The following is an 18,782-nucleotide window of genomic DNA, read 5'->3' as shown; positions in this document are numbered from 1 at the left end:
TCTTAGCTACTTCATGCATATTAATTATATCATATACATTCTACAGGTTTTTGCTAAGTATTTAATAGATGGGTTTTCTTACAGCTAAAGCTAAAGGGTTATCTCTACAACCGGTCATAATTCATGCATCCTTGGACGAACAGGCGCCTAAAGATTTAAAGTTCTACTATATTTTATTCTTAGGATAGTAAGGAGGGTTTAGGCCTCTTGACCTTGTGAGGGTCTGTTTTATTTCTTTATGGGGGTGTAATTAAGTTTTACAATCTGTTTGTTTTATTTTGATATAATCACCCATTTGTTTCACGAATCACAATTATTTATTTATCACAAAACCAGACTTGTGCTGCAAAACTCCCGTGTTTCCAGCAAACTCCTGGTCACTGAGTGTTGCTTAAAGCCCCAAACGTTCGTGCCCCTTGGGCCAGCCCAGAAGTTGTTCCCAGAGGTTACTCTGTCATTCCTGTGTAATTCTCTTCTGAGGCTGCTTTACTTGGCCTCTGTGAAATAAACCTTTTGCTAAGCCTGCTTCCAATTTCTTTTCATACTCTGTTGATTCCTGAAGTCGGCTTTGGGAGTGAGTTTGTTGCTGGTCGATACCATACAGGGTATGGAATGGAACTGTTTTTAGGGCACTGTCTGTCACCAGCATGTGGTAATTGCACAGGTACCAGTTTGTGACACGCTTGTTTTGAGATGTGCACGTGCTGATATCTTTTGATGCTGCCTACAGAGCACTTCTCTGCCTTTATGTCCTTCAGCTGAGCCTGGTTTTTTGTCAAATTGGGATTTGTTTTCCTTGGCACTTATTTCTTTGGAGGGTTGATATGGGTTCTTCAAGAAAAATGGAAGATTTTCATCTTCTCTGATGAAGAGCTGTCAGGAAGCCACCAGCAAGGAATCTTCCTTAGTGGGGGGATTTTTTTTGACAGAGCACCTGAAAACACACGTTCTGTGTTAACTTGGCATAATTACTATGAGGAGAAACTGCTGCTGGCTTTATTTCATAGTGCAAGGCCAGAGAAAACTGCAGCTGGTGTTGCCACAGATTTGGTTATGGCTAAAATTCTCTGTGTTCTCTTATTGGGGCTTTTGCTTATCAAAAGAAACCCCCCAAACCAACACAACTCTTATGTTTCCCTTCCCTGGTTTGCAAGAGGAATTCTCTGAGCTGTGGACTTGCGGTCTTGGCCACCCCATCAGTTATTCTTTCTATCTTAAAGAAGGCAGGAACTTCAGGGATAGGAATGAATGTGTTCTCCATTCTTGGGGGTGTCCCGTGGAGCAGCAGCAAGTGCTGATTGCAGGGTGAGGTGTGACCTCTTGGCTTTATGAGGACGATTGACTTGCTGATCAACCCAGGAGGGACAAAGGGGAGGCACCTTGTGTTTGTATTTTGATTTTCTAACTAGATGTTTGCTTGCTGCTGTTTCTCAATGTATGGGATTGATTTGCGTTTTTAGTAGATGTTTTACGTGTGTTGCCCCGTGCGTTCAGAAGGAGATCAGCAGTGTTGGAAACGCGGGAGCAGCTGTTAATTGGTTAATTGAAGGCGTGCTGTGCTAATGAGCCCTGCACTTGGCTTTTTCCCCACGCGAGGGGGATGATGAGCTGTGACAGCGCCGAGCTCGGTGTGTTACCGACAGCGGAGCGAGGCACAAAATGCCAGTTGTGGTCATTGCCAAACTGGATCCAGCCCTGGAGCTTTGGCCACTTTGGAAACAGGTTTCTATCACTCAATAGCTCCTCGTTCCCAGCCTTTCCTCTGGCCTGACCCCCACAGCTGCGGGCTCTGTGTCAGAAGGGGGCACATTCCTCTCATCACTTGGTGTCTGATGCTCGGCTGGGAAGTTTCCACAGCTAAGATGAGCTTTTTATTTATGCACCTGCCCCCTGCTTCCAACTGAACTGGTGCAACTGAGCTTCCAGTTTGCTTCAAATGATGTGGTAGCTGGTGGCAGAGCAGGTTTTATTTCTATAGCACTGCCTGCCTGTAAACATGCTCCATACAAAATGAAATGTGCTATTTCTCAGAGGCCAAGCACTTAAATTATTGTATTTGCAGAAGGAAGGGTGTTGTGTGAGCAGAGTCTCATCTACATTCTGGAGGCTGTGGCCAGATCTTGGCCATTTCTGCTGCCTTGAGACATGGTTAACTACTTAAAACTGCTGTGGCTACTGGTGTGTCTGATGAAACTCCTGTGTGGGAGACAATATTGAGATGCTTTACCAGAGATTAGGTCAGTGGATGTGGAAAGCAGAGAAGCCTGTGAGGAAAGTGGAGGAAAAGGTCTGACACTGAGACTGTTACAGGGATGGCAGCCAATAAAGCTTTGCCTGCTCTTGTCCTGCTTTGAGATGGGTTGTTCCCATGGCAGGGAGGGTGGAACTAAATGATCTTTAAATCCTTTCCAACCCAGACCATGGGTTCTGTGCATTAGGGGAGCATCTTGATGGAGTCTTTTTTCTCATTGGAATTATGTCCGTCTTAGCAGTTCTTGGCCAAATACCACTTAGCAGGAGATGAAGCTGCAGTTTGGGCACTCGAAGCCCTGTGTTACATTGTGGTTTCTGTGCACTGAACAGGAGCAGGGGCCAGAGGCACTACTTGTGTTTTACATGTTTTGGTATGTTCCTCCTTTACCTTGATTGAAGAAATACATCTCTGATATCCAAAGCTGACGGTGCCTTATTGGATAAGTGGATATTTTGTGTCTCCTGGGCATAAATTTGTGGAGGCTACTGGGTACTTGTGATACTAATCTGAATTTCTCCTGAGTGCAGGTTCTCTGGGATTGCTTTTAACACTTCATTGCTCCCATGTGCCATGGTCTCTGAGACAAAGATGACACATTTCTGGCTGCTGAAATTGTTTTCAAACAGACTGTTCTGATTTTGCCTTAGTATTCACTCACTGTTTGTGCCTTGCTCTTGGTACCTGACCGACTTTATGCTGGACTGTATTTTTCTTGGGATTTTTTTGTTGGGTTTTTTTTTTAATTTCTCCATTTGGAAAAGCTTATGCTATTGCCTTCTCCACTGCCATCTCCTGCCATCTCTTTGTCAGAGACCCCAGACACGTAACAATTGTCTGAGGTAACCCTGTAGTTTTGCCAAATTTGGACTCTCCAGCGCCAGCCTTTCCAAAAGGATAAAATCTATGCTGATGTTTGCAGCTGGAAATGGCACAAATCTCTCCTGAAATCAGAAGGTTTTGCAGAATGTTGTAGAAAGCAAACTCCCCATAGCCAGGTTTGTCCTGGAGTATTGAAATTATCCTTTGAGTTTACTCTTTCCTTGCTCTTCTCTACCTGCAGCTTACCCTTGCAGCCCACAGGAGACATGGCTGGGGTATATCCAGTAAGATGGAGTGGAAATTCCTACAAAGCACTTGTGCTGTGGCAAAACTTCTCCTTCTGTCAGCCTGGTCATACTTATTATTTGCTTTTAATTAGAGCAGACTGCTGCTTTTGACCTGCATGGGTGAATGGATTGATTTCTTTGCAGGAGTTTTGTGTTCTGAGGAGCAAATAATCCGTGAAGAGACACTCAGTGCAGGAGCAGAACATGTATTGGCAGGTGGCAGAAAATACTCTCAGCCCAGCTTTTCTGTGGCATTACATCTCTGTGTGGATCTTGCCCAGAAAAGTGCCAAGTGTGACATCCCAAAGTCTCTGGTGGCTCAGAATTGATCTTATTTCTTCTTGCCTGAAGACTGTTGTGGACCAGACTTCTAATTCCTTAAGAACTTTCATTTATTCTTCACCTGGAATTCTTACTGCTGGTTTTCATTACCATGAGCTTTTAAAATTTAATGTTGGATTTCTTAGCAAGGAATTTTGAGGGACTATTTTGTCAAATCTGTCCCAGCTGTGTGCTTCGAGACACTTGTGTGCAAAATCTCATACAGAAACCTGCCCTGCAGGTGGCTGAAGTGGTTTCAGTGGCTTTTTTTCTTCCTCTTTGTGTTCCAGGGTGCACTCCTAGGAGGTGTGGAAGGGGTGTGAGTGATGCCATAATCACAAGGGAAGAAGCTGAAAGAATCCGTAGGTAATTTTTCTTTTAGCTCTAACTTTTTTCCAAGCACTTACTGTAATGACACTGTGCCAGTCTTTGAGGTGCAGCACAAAGCTCAGGAGCTTAAGCAGGATGGGTTAAACTGGTTAAAACACTAAATTTTGGGGTTTTTAAAGCCATTCTGCATTTTTGCTGTAGTGAAGGCAGTTCTCTCACAGAGTCTCTGAGGGGCAGGAGTGCTTCACTGAAAAAAAGGAAAAGGAATTAAATAAGTTCTAAAGGATTTTCAATTTGCCTCCTGTTTCATTTGGCCTTTAAAAGCAGAACAAAACCACAGAAGTCTCCTTTCAGCAGAGTCTTTCTGGGTAATTATGAACTGGTGCTGACCTTGTAGTCCTCTGTGAGCACTAAGTGCTGAGTTTTAATCAAATAGTAGGGGTCAAATTGTGCAGTTAGAAAAGTTATCAGCCTCTCTGAGTGTGATTTCCACTTGATAATCAAGTAAGTGGGGAGTGTCAGTAGTGCTTGAAGGGATGTGCAGCTCCTGAGTGCTTTGTTCACTCTGTGATTCAATTCAGTTGGGCTCCTGATTGTGATTTCTGCATTGTACAGGTTTATTTGTACTGCCCTCAAGAATAAAGATCTGGGGTTTTTTATGTTTAACTTTACTTGGCCAGAGTGTATTTAAAGATAATGTTTTTGGGGTTATTTTGGGGATTTATGGGAGGGAGCTGCAAGCTCAGAAATGTTCTGCAAAAGAAATACTTCATTTTTATGACAGGCTGCAAGATTCAATTTCTAATAAATGGGAGCTTCTGTTAACTCAGTTGAAGAGTTACATGTTGTAAATAAGGATTAAAGGACAAAGTAATCAGACTTCAGTTCTCATCTGAGATTATTGTTTTGCCTGCAGAATAGCAGAGAGGGGACTGTCCTTGGGAGGATCTGATGGAGGGGTGAGCAGTGTCCTGTTACTTTCTACATTCTATTACTGCCAAGGCAAGATTATAAATGCATTTTCTGGGGGTTGAGGTGATGGAGAATTTTTTCCTTCTGTTCAAACTTGGAAAAAAATTTGTTTAGGAAGTTATCTCCCATTAATACCTCTGTTAGCAGTGTAACTCCTGACTTGTGCAATACAGTTGCCATTTCCTTGAATTCAGTTTAGTTATTTCTAGCACCTCTCTTGAACTGATTTTCTCTTCATCTGGAAACAGTTACTGTAGCAGAATTACAATAGTTTGACTTCTGAAACTAAATTACAGTGGTTCACAGCATCAGGTAAAGATTGGTTTTGTGTAGTGACAAAAAAGCCATGTAATGTCTTAAGTAAACCTTGGAATAGTATTCTTTAAAATGAAGTAAACCTTGGAATAGTATTCTTTAAAATGAAAACAATCCCACTTATCTTTAACAAGCACATTTATTTTAATTTCTTTACCCTGTCTTTGTTCTCAGAATGCTTTTGTGTACAAACAGAAACTGTTTCGTGACTATTTGCAAGCACAGCCACTTCTTTAGGCCTCTGCTGAATTAGGGCATGTATTAGCAGAAAAGAAAGGTTTCAGTGAAGAAAAATAAGACTTTATTGTCCTTGTGACTGATGAGAAAGACCTGCAAAAAAACATAAACCAAGAAACTGAAGCAGTGCTGCCCATCTCAAACAATATGTTTAAAAGATTTAGCAATCTGTGTTCGGTTCTGTTGGGATCCCTTGGATTTCTTCCAGTTCTGTGGTTGCATGATTTGCCACTTTGCCTGTTGGGACCCTCCCCTTGGCTCCTGGCATTAGTGGGTTTCCTCTCCTGTGCTTTTGGGGCCCTACATGTGATTTTTCATTGCACTTCCACAAAGAGGGATTACAGGGGTAAGGTATAACTCAGATAGCCTCATGGATTTGGACCACAGAAAGTGTTGTCCAGCTGGGGGTCAGGGAACTGGGGAACCTGAGGCAGAGAAAGCTTGGAAAATATGTGAGGGGGAGTTAAACCTTCTGCCCCAAAGCACAGAGCTGGGCAGGGCTGCTGAGCTGGCTTTGCTGGACAACAAGCCAGAGCACCAGACAGATACAAATCCATCATCTACGTTATGGTGGAAGCATCATTGAGAGGTTTTATTTAGAGAAGAGGGAAGTGAGGGAGAGGGGAAGATGATGCTATCACTGCAATAAAATAAATCTGCTGAGAATCTGATGTGCATGGAGAGGTCTGGGCTCTGAGCCAAGCCTGCTCACATGGCTCAGCAGCTGAAAGTGTGAGGAAGTTCTTGTGTGCTGTTAATCCTTAGGGGAAGGTGCAAGAACAAAACTGTGTAGTATTGCATTGAGGCCTTACCCAAAACAGTGGATAAACACTGAAAGATGTTAAACACAAGAGCTGACCAGTGTTTCTGGGAGATCATAGAATCATGGGATGGTTTGGGTTGGAAGGGGCCTTAAAGCCCATCCAGTTCCACCCCCTGCCACGGGCAGGGAACCTTCCACTCTCCCAGGTTGCTCCAAGCCCAGTCCAACCTGGCCTTGGACACTCCCAGGGATGGGGCAGCCACAGCTTCTCTGGGCAACCTGTGGCAGGGCCTCCCCACCCTCACAGAGAAGAATCATGTTCAGGAGAAGCCTTTAAATACAGTCTCTTTACCAGGTTTCTTTTATACCTCTTTCTCCTGTTCTGCCATTTTCCTCTCTCTTTTCCAATGTGCCAGCTTGTATTCCCCAGGTCATGGAGTGAATCTTTTCCCCACAGTGCTGTCTTGGCTCTCAGGTATCATTAGATCCTGCTGGGTGTGAACTGATGGGGTTTAGATGAAACTGTCTTTCTTCATTTGAGCCTTTCATCTTTTCCAATCTCTTACCTACATAGCATACAAAATGTTTCCAGTCTTATTTCATCCAGCTACTTTGCCTGTCTGCTCTCAAGCTTCAAGCCACTTGGATTAGGTCTGGCTTGTTGCTTTAATTTAGAGTGTATGGATAATTCTATCCAGTTATGCCTGTTGTTCTAAGACTATATTTTTTCTTTTAAAATACCTTAAATAACACCTTGTTGCTGTTTAATTATTTTTAATTCTTTCTTTAGCCACTTTGATCTCTCCGCTATTCCAAATAAAATGTCTACAGATTTCTACTGGGGTGCAGACTGCATTTTCATTCCCTTGGATTTCTTCTTAGCCCCTTTTTAATCAGCATATCTGGGGTTTTTTTTTGGTCTGTCATACTTATTGTATTTTGAATTCACAGAAGTGTGTTTGTGTCTGTGTGTCTGGATATCATTTATTAATTTAAAGACCTAAACTTGCAGTGTGTGACTGTCAGTTCTCTCCTCCCTTTGTTGGCTGCCCTTCCCTGGAGTGCTGAAGCACAGCACAAAAACTTCTTTCCTGCTCCATGTTGAGAAAGTCCTGACAAACACCTCAATTATTGAGGCCTCCCAGGAGTCACGCCCCAGTTGTCATGCTGAACTCTCTTATCTTCCTTTGTAATTTTTCCTGGATTTAGTTTTATTTACACACACAGAGAGTGAGGCTGGAGGAGGCCACGGTAATCTTCTGGTCTGACTTCCAACAGAATCCAAACAGGAGTATCTTCTCCACCACTAAGCTGCTTTCCCTTGTGCATCTGTCTCCTGCAGTTGTTTTATACCCTGTTCTTTACTCACAGAAGGTGAATTCCATTGTTCTCTTGATGTTTGCCTCAGCTTAGTTTATTTTCTTCTACATAGCAGTAATGACATTTCCCTTTTCAACCTCCTCTGATTTTTATAATTCTTCCCTGCCTACTCTTTCCCTGCATACCCCCCTGCCTGTGTTACCCCTCCAGTCCTGACTGGTTCTTTCACCTCCTTGGAGGTGCTGCCATCACAACAACTCCCTGGTGGAAGTGAAACCACTCAGTTCCCATCACACCTCCTGGCATTTATTTAGAAGCTCCAGAAAAGAAATGCCTGGATGAGCCACTCAGCAGTGTGTGTCCTGCATTCCAAGAGGGCTGGCAGGAGTGGCCATCTACCCTCCCTCTGCAGGGAGAATTAATTGATTAATCTCTGGGGGAAGCAAACAGCCTGTGCAGCTGTGATGCCAAACGAGGGGTGCTGGTGTGAGCCCACCAGCCCATGTGGACAGTGGTTCTGCAGACTGTGCCCCTTCTTGCTCTGCTTTCAGCCCTCCCAGCCAAACTCTGAGGTCCTCAGAATGCTGCCAGCTCTGCCTTTTCCAAGGAGAACATAAAGCCCCTGCAGGTCCTACCTCATACCTCTACAGACTGTGTAGTTTTCTTCCTTCCCAGTTAACCTCCTGACAGCCCTTAGGAAACCCATACTTGGGAGGAGTGAAAGACCTACTTGGCAGCCTGTCTTTCACTTCCCTCCCAGCTGTGTGCTGGTGTGATTGTCTGGGCTTAGCTCCAGAAAGCTGGAGAGGAACTGGGTGTGTCCAGTCTGTATCTGGTGTGAAGTTGTCCTGGGCTCAGTAGCCAAATATTGCATTTAACTTCCACAGTAACCTGTACCTCCAGCAGTCTGACTGATGTGTAAGTCACACTGGTTACACTTGTGTCTCCTAATTAATCCTAATTAATCTAAGAGGCATTTCCCCGAGACCATACCTCTTGTCTGTCTACTCCTGTTTCAAGTAGGGAAGGGTATGTAAAGGTGGGATTGTTTTGGGAGTCTGTGCAGGGCTCCCTGCAGTGACACCAAGTTTGTGCTGCCCAGGAGCTGGTGGCCAGGTAGAACCTCCACTGCTCTTCCTTCTTCTCAGCTGGAGTAGGTGAGCATTCCCACAGCAGCAGTGGGGAAGGTTTTGAGTGCTGCCAGCTCCTCTGTAGACAAGTATAAGTAAGTTTTTTGCATTCTTCTCCTTTGGGAAGTGTGTCTGCTGTTTTCTTTAGAAATATCGCTTAAAACCTTTTATGGGCTGGAGGAGTTGGTGTAGATGTGAAAAGGTATTTAATGCTTGGCAATCCCTTTTAGGGAGGAACAAAGGGAGGGCCTGTCACGCTTCCCAAGATGGGAAAATTGATCCTTTTTGCCATATGCTGAGAAGTGCTGAGTACTTGAATGTTCTTTTTGAATCCTTTTAGCAGAGGGTAGAGAGTATGGGATTAACAGTACTGAAGGTTTGAAAGAACATGTATTTGTGCTTTTTATTTTTTTGAGGAAATTTTATTTCCCTTCTACAGAAAGTTCTGAAAACCAGGATATGGGGGTAGTTCTGTCAAACAGCCTCTCAAAATAGGGTTGTGGGTATGTGTTTGCCATCTCTGTAGAGCTTGCAGCCTGGGAACACTGATCTGAACTGCAGGCTGACCTTTGGGCAGATAGCTGGGCTTGAAGTAACCAAGGTTTGCTTCTCAGTGTCAGAAATTATGGTGAAAATGTTTAATTTTCTGAAATGGCAGAGGCCAAAATAAATCTGTTTTGGTTTCTTTCCCAGGTAGCTGTTACACCAATAGTTCTGGGCTCACCTGTAAACAAGTCCCTGTCTGGCATTAAGTTGTTTCCCCCTGTTGGAAACAACCCCAAAGAATGTTCTTTCTTTTCCAGATTCCCTTTTCAGTCTTCATCTGGCTTTTCTAGGCTTTATATTTTAGTTATTACCTGTTCAGTTATAAATACCTACAGTTCTTGGATATGTCTTTTATTGATTCACTTGGTTATTTTGGATCTTCCTAACTGAGAAGAAATGTGTGAGTTTGAAAAGGATGTGGAAAGAGTCAGAAAGGCAAATTGGTTTGAAATTAAATTCATCTTTTCCGCTGTGTCTTGGTACTTCTTCTAATCTACTTTAGAACTAGAGTCACAAACATATTTTTGAAGCTGCACACGCTGTGGCTTATATTTTTGTACAGAACTAGGGACCAATAAATGAAAGTATTTTGCTTGTGAAGCTTGAGTAAAGCCTATTACAAGAACTGCTCTTGCCTGAGTGTGAGATTACTTGTTTTCTTAACAGTCCTCTGAAGCTTTTGGACAACTGTGGGAAGGGGAGGTCTGAAAAGCTCATGCTGTGTCCACTTGAATAGCTTGAAACTTGATGTGATTTTCAAGGGGTAAATAAAATTATTATAAATAAGACTATCCCCTGTAAAAGGAGATGTCAGTGGGGTTCCCCTGATTCAGCTCTGGAGCTCAGAGCAATTGAGGCTGCAGAGATTTTTCTGAGGGACTGCTATGAGTGTTTTCCTGCATCACAAGTGTTATTAATGCTGGGATTTTGTTAGAATAATGTGAATGGTATGTGGTGCATCAAAAAAATGACAAATTCCAAGATGATTGCTTTTGCCTGGATATTGTGTATCAAAGATGTGATTACTTTGGTGTCAGGCAGGTTAATTAACTGTTGCCATTTGGTATTTCCAGTATAAAGAAAAGGCTGCTATTAGAAGCGATATTTTTAAATACTGTTTAACTGATGCAAACCAAACATGTATTTTGTGGACAGCAAGGGACATAAAAAGTGTACTTTATTCAATTCAGAGAAATATTTTAGAGTCCTGAGGGGTAGCTCTCCATCCTGGCCAATCTGAATACTAATCTTTTTAGCTCATCTGGGGCTTAGCAGAAGAGTTTGGCTTGAACTGGATGAAGAAATGGATTGAATTTTCATATGTAAAAACTTTTCACTGTGTGGTTTTCTTTTACAACAGTTTAGAAATTGAGGAAAAGAGACTTTGGTTTTAGTAAGCCTTAGAATTCTAATTGTTCTTTTAAACAGACTTTTTTATGTCTATATTAAATATGAGAAGTGTACAGGAACTCAGGGTGAAGGAGAAGTTTTAATAACAAATGCTGGGCAAGATAAATATTAGTGCTGCTACTTGAGCACTTCACAAATACTGGAAAATTAGTCATCTTTGTGTGGAAGGGAAATGTCTTCAAGAAGGAATCCTGGAACACAGTATTTTACCCCCAGCCCATGGCAATTCCCTGTCAGGTTTGAATCTCAGGAACAGCAGTCCTGTGCCTTTTTCAAAGTACCTGAATATTCTGTGCATCCATACAGGGATCTCAGAGAGGTCTGGAGTAGTAAAGTAAATGTTATATTGTGAACCCAAATGCCAGAAACCAATATTTTTACTTGGGAGGCTGTGGAAAGTGAGAGCCAACTTGGGACAGTTATTAAAGGTCATAGTTAAATAATGATAAAACCTTTTCATGCTCATTTTTCCTTCTGTTTCCTTTTCCAGGCATCAATTTTGGACTTGCACTCCGGAGCTCTTTCCCTGGGGAAGCATTTTGTTAATTTGTACAGGTAAAGTGGGGCTGTGGCTTCCTGCCTCTTGTTATCCCACACCATCCATGCCCAGTCCCTCTTCCAATTTCTCAAGCCCTGTGGGCTGGGATTAGTGATGAGAAACTGTGGAATTTGCTTGGATTCACCACGGTTTCCATGACCAGTTAAAGAGCTTTTGTGGCTTGAAAACCAATCTTTTGTTGAGCTGGGCTCTTTGAAGGCTGCCATTATCTTTATTTTGAGGTTCTTGCACCAGTAAATCATAGTATTTTTTCACAGTTATAGTCTAGTTTGTCAGCAGGGGAAGAAATCAAGTAGGCTGAACTCTTAAAAATTTGAATCCATGTGCTCATTTCGTGATTTGGGAGGGAGCTTTTTTTAATGCCTGGGGAATTCCATTACCAGCTGCAGCATTTTGATCCTTTAATCTTTCAACATTTAATCTTTTAGCAGTGCTTTTGCACATCACGCTCAAAAGCATTTGTAGGATTTTTTGTGTTGTGTTTTCACTCTTTGATTGTGAGCAAATCACAGGTGGGGTGAGGAGGCATCTTGGTATTAGAGATTCTCATTCAACAACTCCTCTTTTAGCCTGTTGTTTAATTTTTCAGGTACTTTGGGGACAAAATTCACGACATCTTCACGGAAGAGGATTTTGCATTGTATCGGTAAAGGCTTCCAATAACTGCTGAATGAACCACAAACCTGAACTTTGTATTTTTGGGGGTTTTTTAGAGTGCAGGTCGGGAGGGGATTGTCCTTTGCATTCATACATACACTTGATTTTGCAGCTCAGAATAGTAATCTCTGAGAAATAAGATGACTCGAGGAAGAGAAATAAGAGGATCTTCTGGTGACTGATCAACAGCATCAGCTGCTCTGAGCAGAGCTGCATCAGCCATGTCAGGGCAGTTCTGGTGGTGTAAATGGGATCACACATTTCCCTCCCTGCCCAAGGGGTTGATGCAGCCCTGTGAGCTTTATCTGAGTTCTGGGGTGATTTGCTGGGATGTAAAATCCTTCCTCGTGAACTCCTCTTTCTTGTGTTAGAGGCCAGAGACAATTCTCTGCCATTATTACATCAGGATTGTGGGGGTTTGGGGGTGAAGTGTAGCAAGACATTAAAAATGGTGAAGCAGGATTTATTATTATTAAATGACTGATGTTCTGACTGGAGAAGGAGAGCATAATCTCCCTTACAAGTAGCTCCATAATGTCACAGCTTTGGCATCTGGTGCTTTCAACTTCCCTGTCACCCTTAAGGAAGACAACAAACCCAGTGAGTTCCCTGTGCCTGTGAAGGTGTGTGGCCAAAGTTCAGGAGCAATCATTCTTTGTTGAGTAGACACAGTGAATCTTTTAGTTATGCATTTCAGCTGGTTTCTCATAATTTAGAATGCCCCTGGTTTGAACACTTTAACTCTTTTTTTTTTTTTTTTTTTTTTTTTTTTTACTTGCCTTTATGAAGGAATCTGACCTCCCTCTAGTGGTGGTAGGAGTTTGAAGTAGTCAAATAGGTTTATTAGTTTTATTAAAATAGTAATTAATTAATATTATACTAAAATATTAATCACTTAAAGCTTATTTCTATTCCGTAACTGTTTTTAGATACCATTGTCCTTCCAGATAAACTTCTTTAAAACATGTTTACTTCTGATCACAAAATGGCAAAAATGAGATGGCTCCTTGATTATTACTTAAAGAAAATATATAATTTCTATTTCACGTGAACAGAAGCATTCAGTTTTTCAATAATCTAATGAATTGATGCTGTGAGAAGAGACAGCTGCTTGGGAATATCAGTATTCCACTGGGATTTCATGCCAATATAGGGGATGTTTCAGTTTGCTGCATATGAAGCTAAAACGAAATCTATTGTTAAATGTTTCTGTTCATATTAATGGCAGTGCTTTAACATGGATTGTAGTACTTTATGGCCTTGATAAATGATTTTCTGCTGTTCTTGGGAGCATTTATCTTCATTACTTTCCCTTACCTACCAAGGTCAGTTTAAAAATACACTCTTGAGAGAAATAACTGAATGTAATTCGTGTCTAAGTATTACTGATTGCAACAATAACAGACCTGAGTAGGCATCCTGAGCCAGGGGGATGGTTTCTAAACTGTCTCTGTCAAAATTATGTCGCTTCAGAATCAATTATGGTTTCTAGGCTGATGCTTTAACCACCATCTGCCAAGCACAATTACAGCAGTTCCTCTTGTTTCACAGAATAGATGCATCTTTATCCAGAAGGGAGACCTTTGAATCAGGATGTTTGGTGTGAGGGTTGACTTGAGCAGCAAACAGCACTGTCAAAGATTTATTGTGAAAACCTTACAGCTTATTAAAGCAGAGACACAGAGCAGGGGAAGAGCTGATAGTTTGCTTTCTGCATGTTAGATTTGTGTTCAGGCTCTCTGGCTGTAGGAGATCCCTGCCTTGCCTGCTCCAGCTGCCTCTGGGGCTGTTCCCTGGGAGGAGCAGTGGTGCTGACAACTGGGATAACAGGGAAGTTGTGTAGGATTGAACTCGGACTGTTCCTGTCACCGTGCTTGAATCACTTTGCAGTGGCTCCCAACTGCATTTTTTGCTCTTCTGGGCAGAGCCTGTATCTTACAGAAACTGTTCTGTGGCTCTTTTAGTCCTTTTTGCTGCTGCTGCTGCATTATAATGGTGATTTTCAATCTAGTGAACTTCCTTTTTATTAACTTGTATCTTCCTTGGACTTCTAGCTACTTCATTGGCTTGTTTTATTTTCTGCCTCATCACCCTAACTCCAAAATAGATTTCAGTAACTGTTTTTACAGAATCTGGTGGTCATGTGCTCTTTTCATGGAGCTCTGTTCTGCCTTTCCCTGAGTCTGGCCTGTGCATTTTGTTATTATCCAGTTTTTATCCAGTATCTCAGTGCAAATGGACAAGGCCTGCTGCTGACAGACTTGGGGGGGTTAATTTGTTACTGATACTTCAGACTGGGTGCTGTACTTGTGCCTTTATTGCCATGGCAGAGCTCTATTAGTGCATCTGCTCAGAGCCCTGAGCAGTCAATGAGGGAATAATTGCTGTGTTTATGGAAGCAAATACTTATATTCTCCAGCATAAAGAAGTTTTTTCCTTGCAGCCATAGTACACCAGAACTCCCTCGACAGTTTTTCCTATGTGGGGGACACAGAGGAAGAAGGATAAGGAGTCAGTGGGCCAGGATCAAGAAGGAAAGGGAGGCTCCTGCTGCTTCTGGGTCCATAAGGGAACAACAAAGCTCTGGCTGTACCAGATCCAAGGGAGCCAGAGTTCCTGGGCTTACTCACTCCTTCCTTGATAGCACCTTTTAAGCTGAAATTTGGCTTATCTTGATTTACACATGAAGTACACCACATTTGTCCTTAAGTATTTTGCCAATAGCCTCCATAGGCTGTGTCTGGAACAGCAGGGAAGGGAATGGAATGAAAAACTTGCAGTTGTGATATTGATAAATGTTGTAATGGCCAGGTCAGTGGAAATTAGGCTGTACAGAAGAGTTTTTATAGGCTAAGAAGTGACTTTATTCTCCTTAAGTGATTTTGTTCTGCTTTTCAAAATAGTTACGTGCTGTATTTTGGGAGAAAACAACACAAAGGTTTTAAGAAACAGGATTAAATCTTGAACCCCAGTGTTTTCATTTCATCATGTTGTGTTATTGCATTCTTTGCTGGTTTTTAAATTTCCTCAAAGTTGAATGTTAGCTGAGTGTGTTTACTGGGATTTGCCAGAGGTATTCCTCATTAAGCACAAATCTCTTCTTTTTAAAGTGCTGGGGACTGAACCAAGAGGGGCAGTTCTAGAATGCCCTGGCCTGACAGAGGGATGCTGCTGTAGCAGCAGGTCTGTACAGCATCACATATGTGACCATTAGTTTTCTATTTTGATAACCTTAAAAACCTTGAAATAAAATAAAAGCCCTGTCCTGTTCTTCCTTGTCTCCCAAGACAAGGAATAGCCAAGGTAGAAACACTTTGTCTGATCTTTGAAAATAATTGGGAAAGACATCTTGCATTCATTTTGAAAGGAGATCTGGTTATAATACCAATATATATGTTGATCAAGAACCCCGAGTTTCATGGTACCAGGGACTTGATCATGTGGTTCAAAATCAGTCTAAAAGCAGTTGAAGGTTCTTCAGAGGCAACCCTTTGTGAAGGCACAACTTTACAGTTACTTGCTTTGGATTAAAAATACCTGTGTGAAAGACTTAAATGTTTTCAGCAGTTAATAAACAGTGAGGAAAACAGCTTGCTTATAGAGAAAAACTGTAAAACCTAGGCCACAGGAGACAAAGAGGTTTTTTTTCCCTGATATTCTGGGAATCAAAAAACCCCCAAAAAACCAACCCCAACCCAAACCACTTTTTTGGATGTAGTACATCTTCTTTATTTAAGGCAAAATCAGAAAGTGTGGTTATGTGTTCCTCATGATTTATCAGCTGAGGAAGAAGCTTGGCTCTAAATTGAGAATGAAGGGACTGAAGGAAAACTCAGAACAGCAGGAGAGGTGTCACTGAGCATTCTGTGCTCTGTGTGTTCTTTGCAGGGATGTGAGACAGAGAATTCAACAAAGGATTGCTGAGGTGTTTGGGATCAACTCTTCCTCCATGTACCTGACCAAGCCAACCTTCTTCTCCAGAATGAACAGCACAGAGGCCAAGACAACCCATGATGAGTACTGGCACCCCCACGTCGACAAGGTGAGGAGGAGGCTGGGGGGGGATTCAGAGGTCTCTTGCTATTATTAGATCACTTTGAAGTCATTTTGCATTAAACAATCAGTCAAACATGTTTGAAAATTGGTGATTGTAAAAATCCTTCAGGGGATGAAACTAATGGGAGATAAGTGAGTTTTAGAAACGTAGGCCATTACATCCCATTTAATTTTATTTTCTCTAATTTGGTTTCTCTAGGATTAATAAATTGTGAGAATGACTAGTCAGGAATCTCTTTTGTCAGAAATATTGATTAAATTGACCTGAATTTCAGCCAGGTCTGGCAGGAGAGGTTTCACAGTGGTCAGTTGATCACTGCTGTTAGTTGATCTGAGCCTTTTGATAAAGGCTTAACATTTATATTTCGATTATGTGTGAATTGAGGCTTTTTTACTGTATGTTTTTCAAAGGGGGTATGGTACCCCCTTTCAGTAATTCAGTGTTGTGTTCTTTTTAGAATGGAAGTATTGTGACTATTTTAAGTGCTCAGTCTTCTATCTCTAGATTCAGAGCTTAGTACTTTGCATTTTTAATGGACTTAATTGATTTGGTATTGAGTTAATTGCTGAATTGAACTGGATTTAAAGGTTCTATGAAGTATAGCAGAATACAAATAATGGAAGAATGAAAGGAAAAAAGCCCCAAACATGAAAAACCCCCAAACAAAGAAGCTCCACAGCACAATGCCCACATTTCATGTCTTCAGGATTTATAAATGAGTCACTCTGGAATCATGGATTACCCAAAATGGAACCAAACAAAAATCTGCCCATCAAAATCCAAGTTATGCTCAGGGCTAGAATCTCTGAGTGGGCAGTGTACCTCAAAGTCTATGACCTGAAACACCTAAGATGGGAAAATCAACCAGAGAAATACTCCTCGCCTGAAAGCGTTTCCTGGAAAAAGCCAGTCTGAGGGAAGTGGAATGTCTGTTGTTGCTCACAACATTAGTGTGAGCTCCTGTGCCCTTTCTTGTCACGTGAACAGGAGCAGGTTCAGTGTAGAAAACGTGCTGGTCCCTGCCCCAGCTGCTGGTTGGAAGCAGAAAGTCCGGCGGGGTGGGATCTGCAGGCGCTGACCCAGCAAAGGGAAGGCCCGGGTTTGGAGGCTTCTGGTTTAAAAAGCTGGGATGTAACCAGTGGGTAGGAGTGGCTGTGGGACACCAGAGCTGAGAGGGATGGGTTTGAGGTCCACATGATCTGGACTAGTGCTGGTGGGGAGTGGCTGCAGGGACCAGATTGTGCTGGGGGGGTTCACAGGAATTCCAGCGCCTCACACTCGTTTCCAAGAGACACAGAACAAACCAGGGATCCTGGTGGTGTGAAGTGCAGTAAATTCATCAGTTCCTTATAATTTCCCTGCAGTTTCAGAGAATCAAATTTGGCTGCCACAAGGGAAGAGAAAGCAGTAAATTTCAACAGCTGATGCCTGTTTTCTCCACTTTTTTGTTTCAGCCCCTAAAAAGCATATTTCAGAATTTCAGACCCTGATTTATTACTATAATGAGATTTGTGTCTGCTCAAGCATTAAGCTTGCCAATATGCTCTTTATTCTTTTCTGCATGTGTTTTGCATTGAGAAATGAATAAAGTGGTTGGATAACCTCACAATTAAGTGTTTCCACCTAAATATCTCCTATAACGTACAAGTAATTTTGTCATTTAGAAGCAAATAGATTTCCATGAAGAGGATTTTTTTCCCTCGAGTCTTTGTCCTGACAGCCTGATAGTGCCTGAACATGATGGACAGCAGGGTAGATGTTTTGCTGCTTTTATCCTTCTGGTTTGTCCATGCTTTGTTTATCTTGCAGGCAGGCTGTTCAGGGAGCAGATCCATCAATTGATTGGCCTTGGCTTTTTCTAACCCCCCCTCAGCTTTCAAAACACCAAAACAGACAGAAAATGTGCTCCCTTAAACTTGGAATGCATAATCTAAACCTTAATAGTGTCTATACTGAATAAGTGGGTTGTCTGATTTATGACAGTTGTTGATCTTGGAGGTCTTTTCCAGCCTAAATAATTCTTTGAGGCTATGAAGAGATAATTATCCCAGTTGGGGCAGCTACCAAACACCTTGTTCATAATCAAAAGTAGTTTGAACAGAGACTAAATAGGATGAAGTTGTAGCTTCACAGGTTGCCTTGAGTGCAGTCTGGCTTGTATTTTACTTTCTCCAACAAAGTAAGTTTTCACTTACCACTTCCAGACTGCAGGTGAAAGCAAGGAAAAAAAAAATCCATTGCTATTGATCTGAGGTAGGAAGTGCTTCCCAGTTAAGAGCATTAGTCTTCTTCTGTGGCCTCCAAAGCAAGTGTGAATACAAGGAAGTTGAAGAAACATCAATAAAACTTGGCAGTTTGTTGGATGCTTTTGTGTTGTATCGTAATTTATTCTTCTCCCTTGGAACAGGACAAGTCACTTTTTTAATTGCTATGCAGAAATACCTAGTGAAGGTTACTCCTAGAAGACAATAGGATTTTTTCTCTTGCCTCTTTCCAAAAGAAAGGCAAAATTAAGCCTTTGAGAAAAGAATCTGATGCGTTTCTTGTTTTGAAGTCTGACAGTTGTTACAAAGATTTTGGCTTCTTGTAGCACACAAATACCCCTCTTGCCTTTTCCCCTGTGTTGCAGAGCCTATTGCAATGATATTTATAATCTGACTCTCCTTGGTTTTAAAGATTTTTAACTTCATAATGGAGTAGTACAGATTTATTGTGTCTATCTGAGGCTTTGGTGTTGTTTTTTTTTCCCTAAAATTTATTTGGTTTGTAGTTACATAGAAATGGAAACCCTGCAATCACCCAGAT

At 41.9% G+C, this 18,782-nt stretch overlaps 1 protein-coding gene across 2 annotated transcripts in view; it reads left to right on the top strand.

Annotated features, from left to right (window-relative positions):
• OGFOD3 (2-oxoglutarate and iron dependent oxygenase domain containing 3) overlaps positions 1-18,782 on the top strand; it is a 35,216-nt gene that overhangs the window by 845 nt on the left and 15,589 nt on the right. For both annotated transcript variants that reach the window (XM_027715673.2, XM_039390300.1), the window contains exons 3-7: positions 3,972-4,047; positions 4,928-4,970; positions 11,195-11,259; positions 11,853-11,909; positions 15,809-15,962. In XM_027715673.2, the coding sequence (XP_027571474.1) occupies positions 3,972-4,047; positions 4,928-4,970; positions 11,195-11,259; positions 11,853-11,909; positions 15,809-15,962 (395 nt within the window). The remainder of the gene's footprint in view (positions 1-3,971; positions 4,048-4,927; positions 4,971-11,194; positions 11,260-11,852; positions 11,910-15,808; positions 15,963-18,782) is intronic.

Source organism: Pipra filicauda, unplaced genomic scaffold (genome assembly GCF_003945595.2).
Source record: "Pipra filicauda isolate LSUMZ 115617 unplaced genomic scaffold, ASM394559v2 scaffold80_size11013439_pilon, whole genome shotgun sequence".
Taxonomy (NCBI): domain Eukaryota; kingdom Metazoa; phylum Chordata; class Aves; order Passeriformes; family Pipridae; genus Pipra; species Pipra filicauda.
This window is presented reverse-complemented; position numbering and strand designations above follow the sequence as displayed.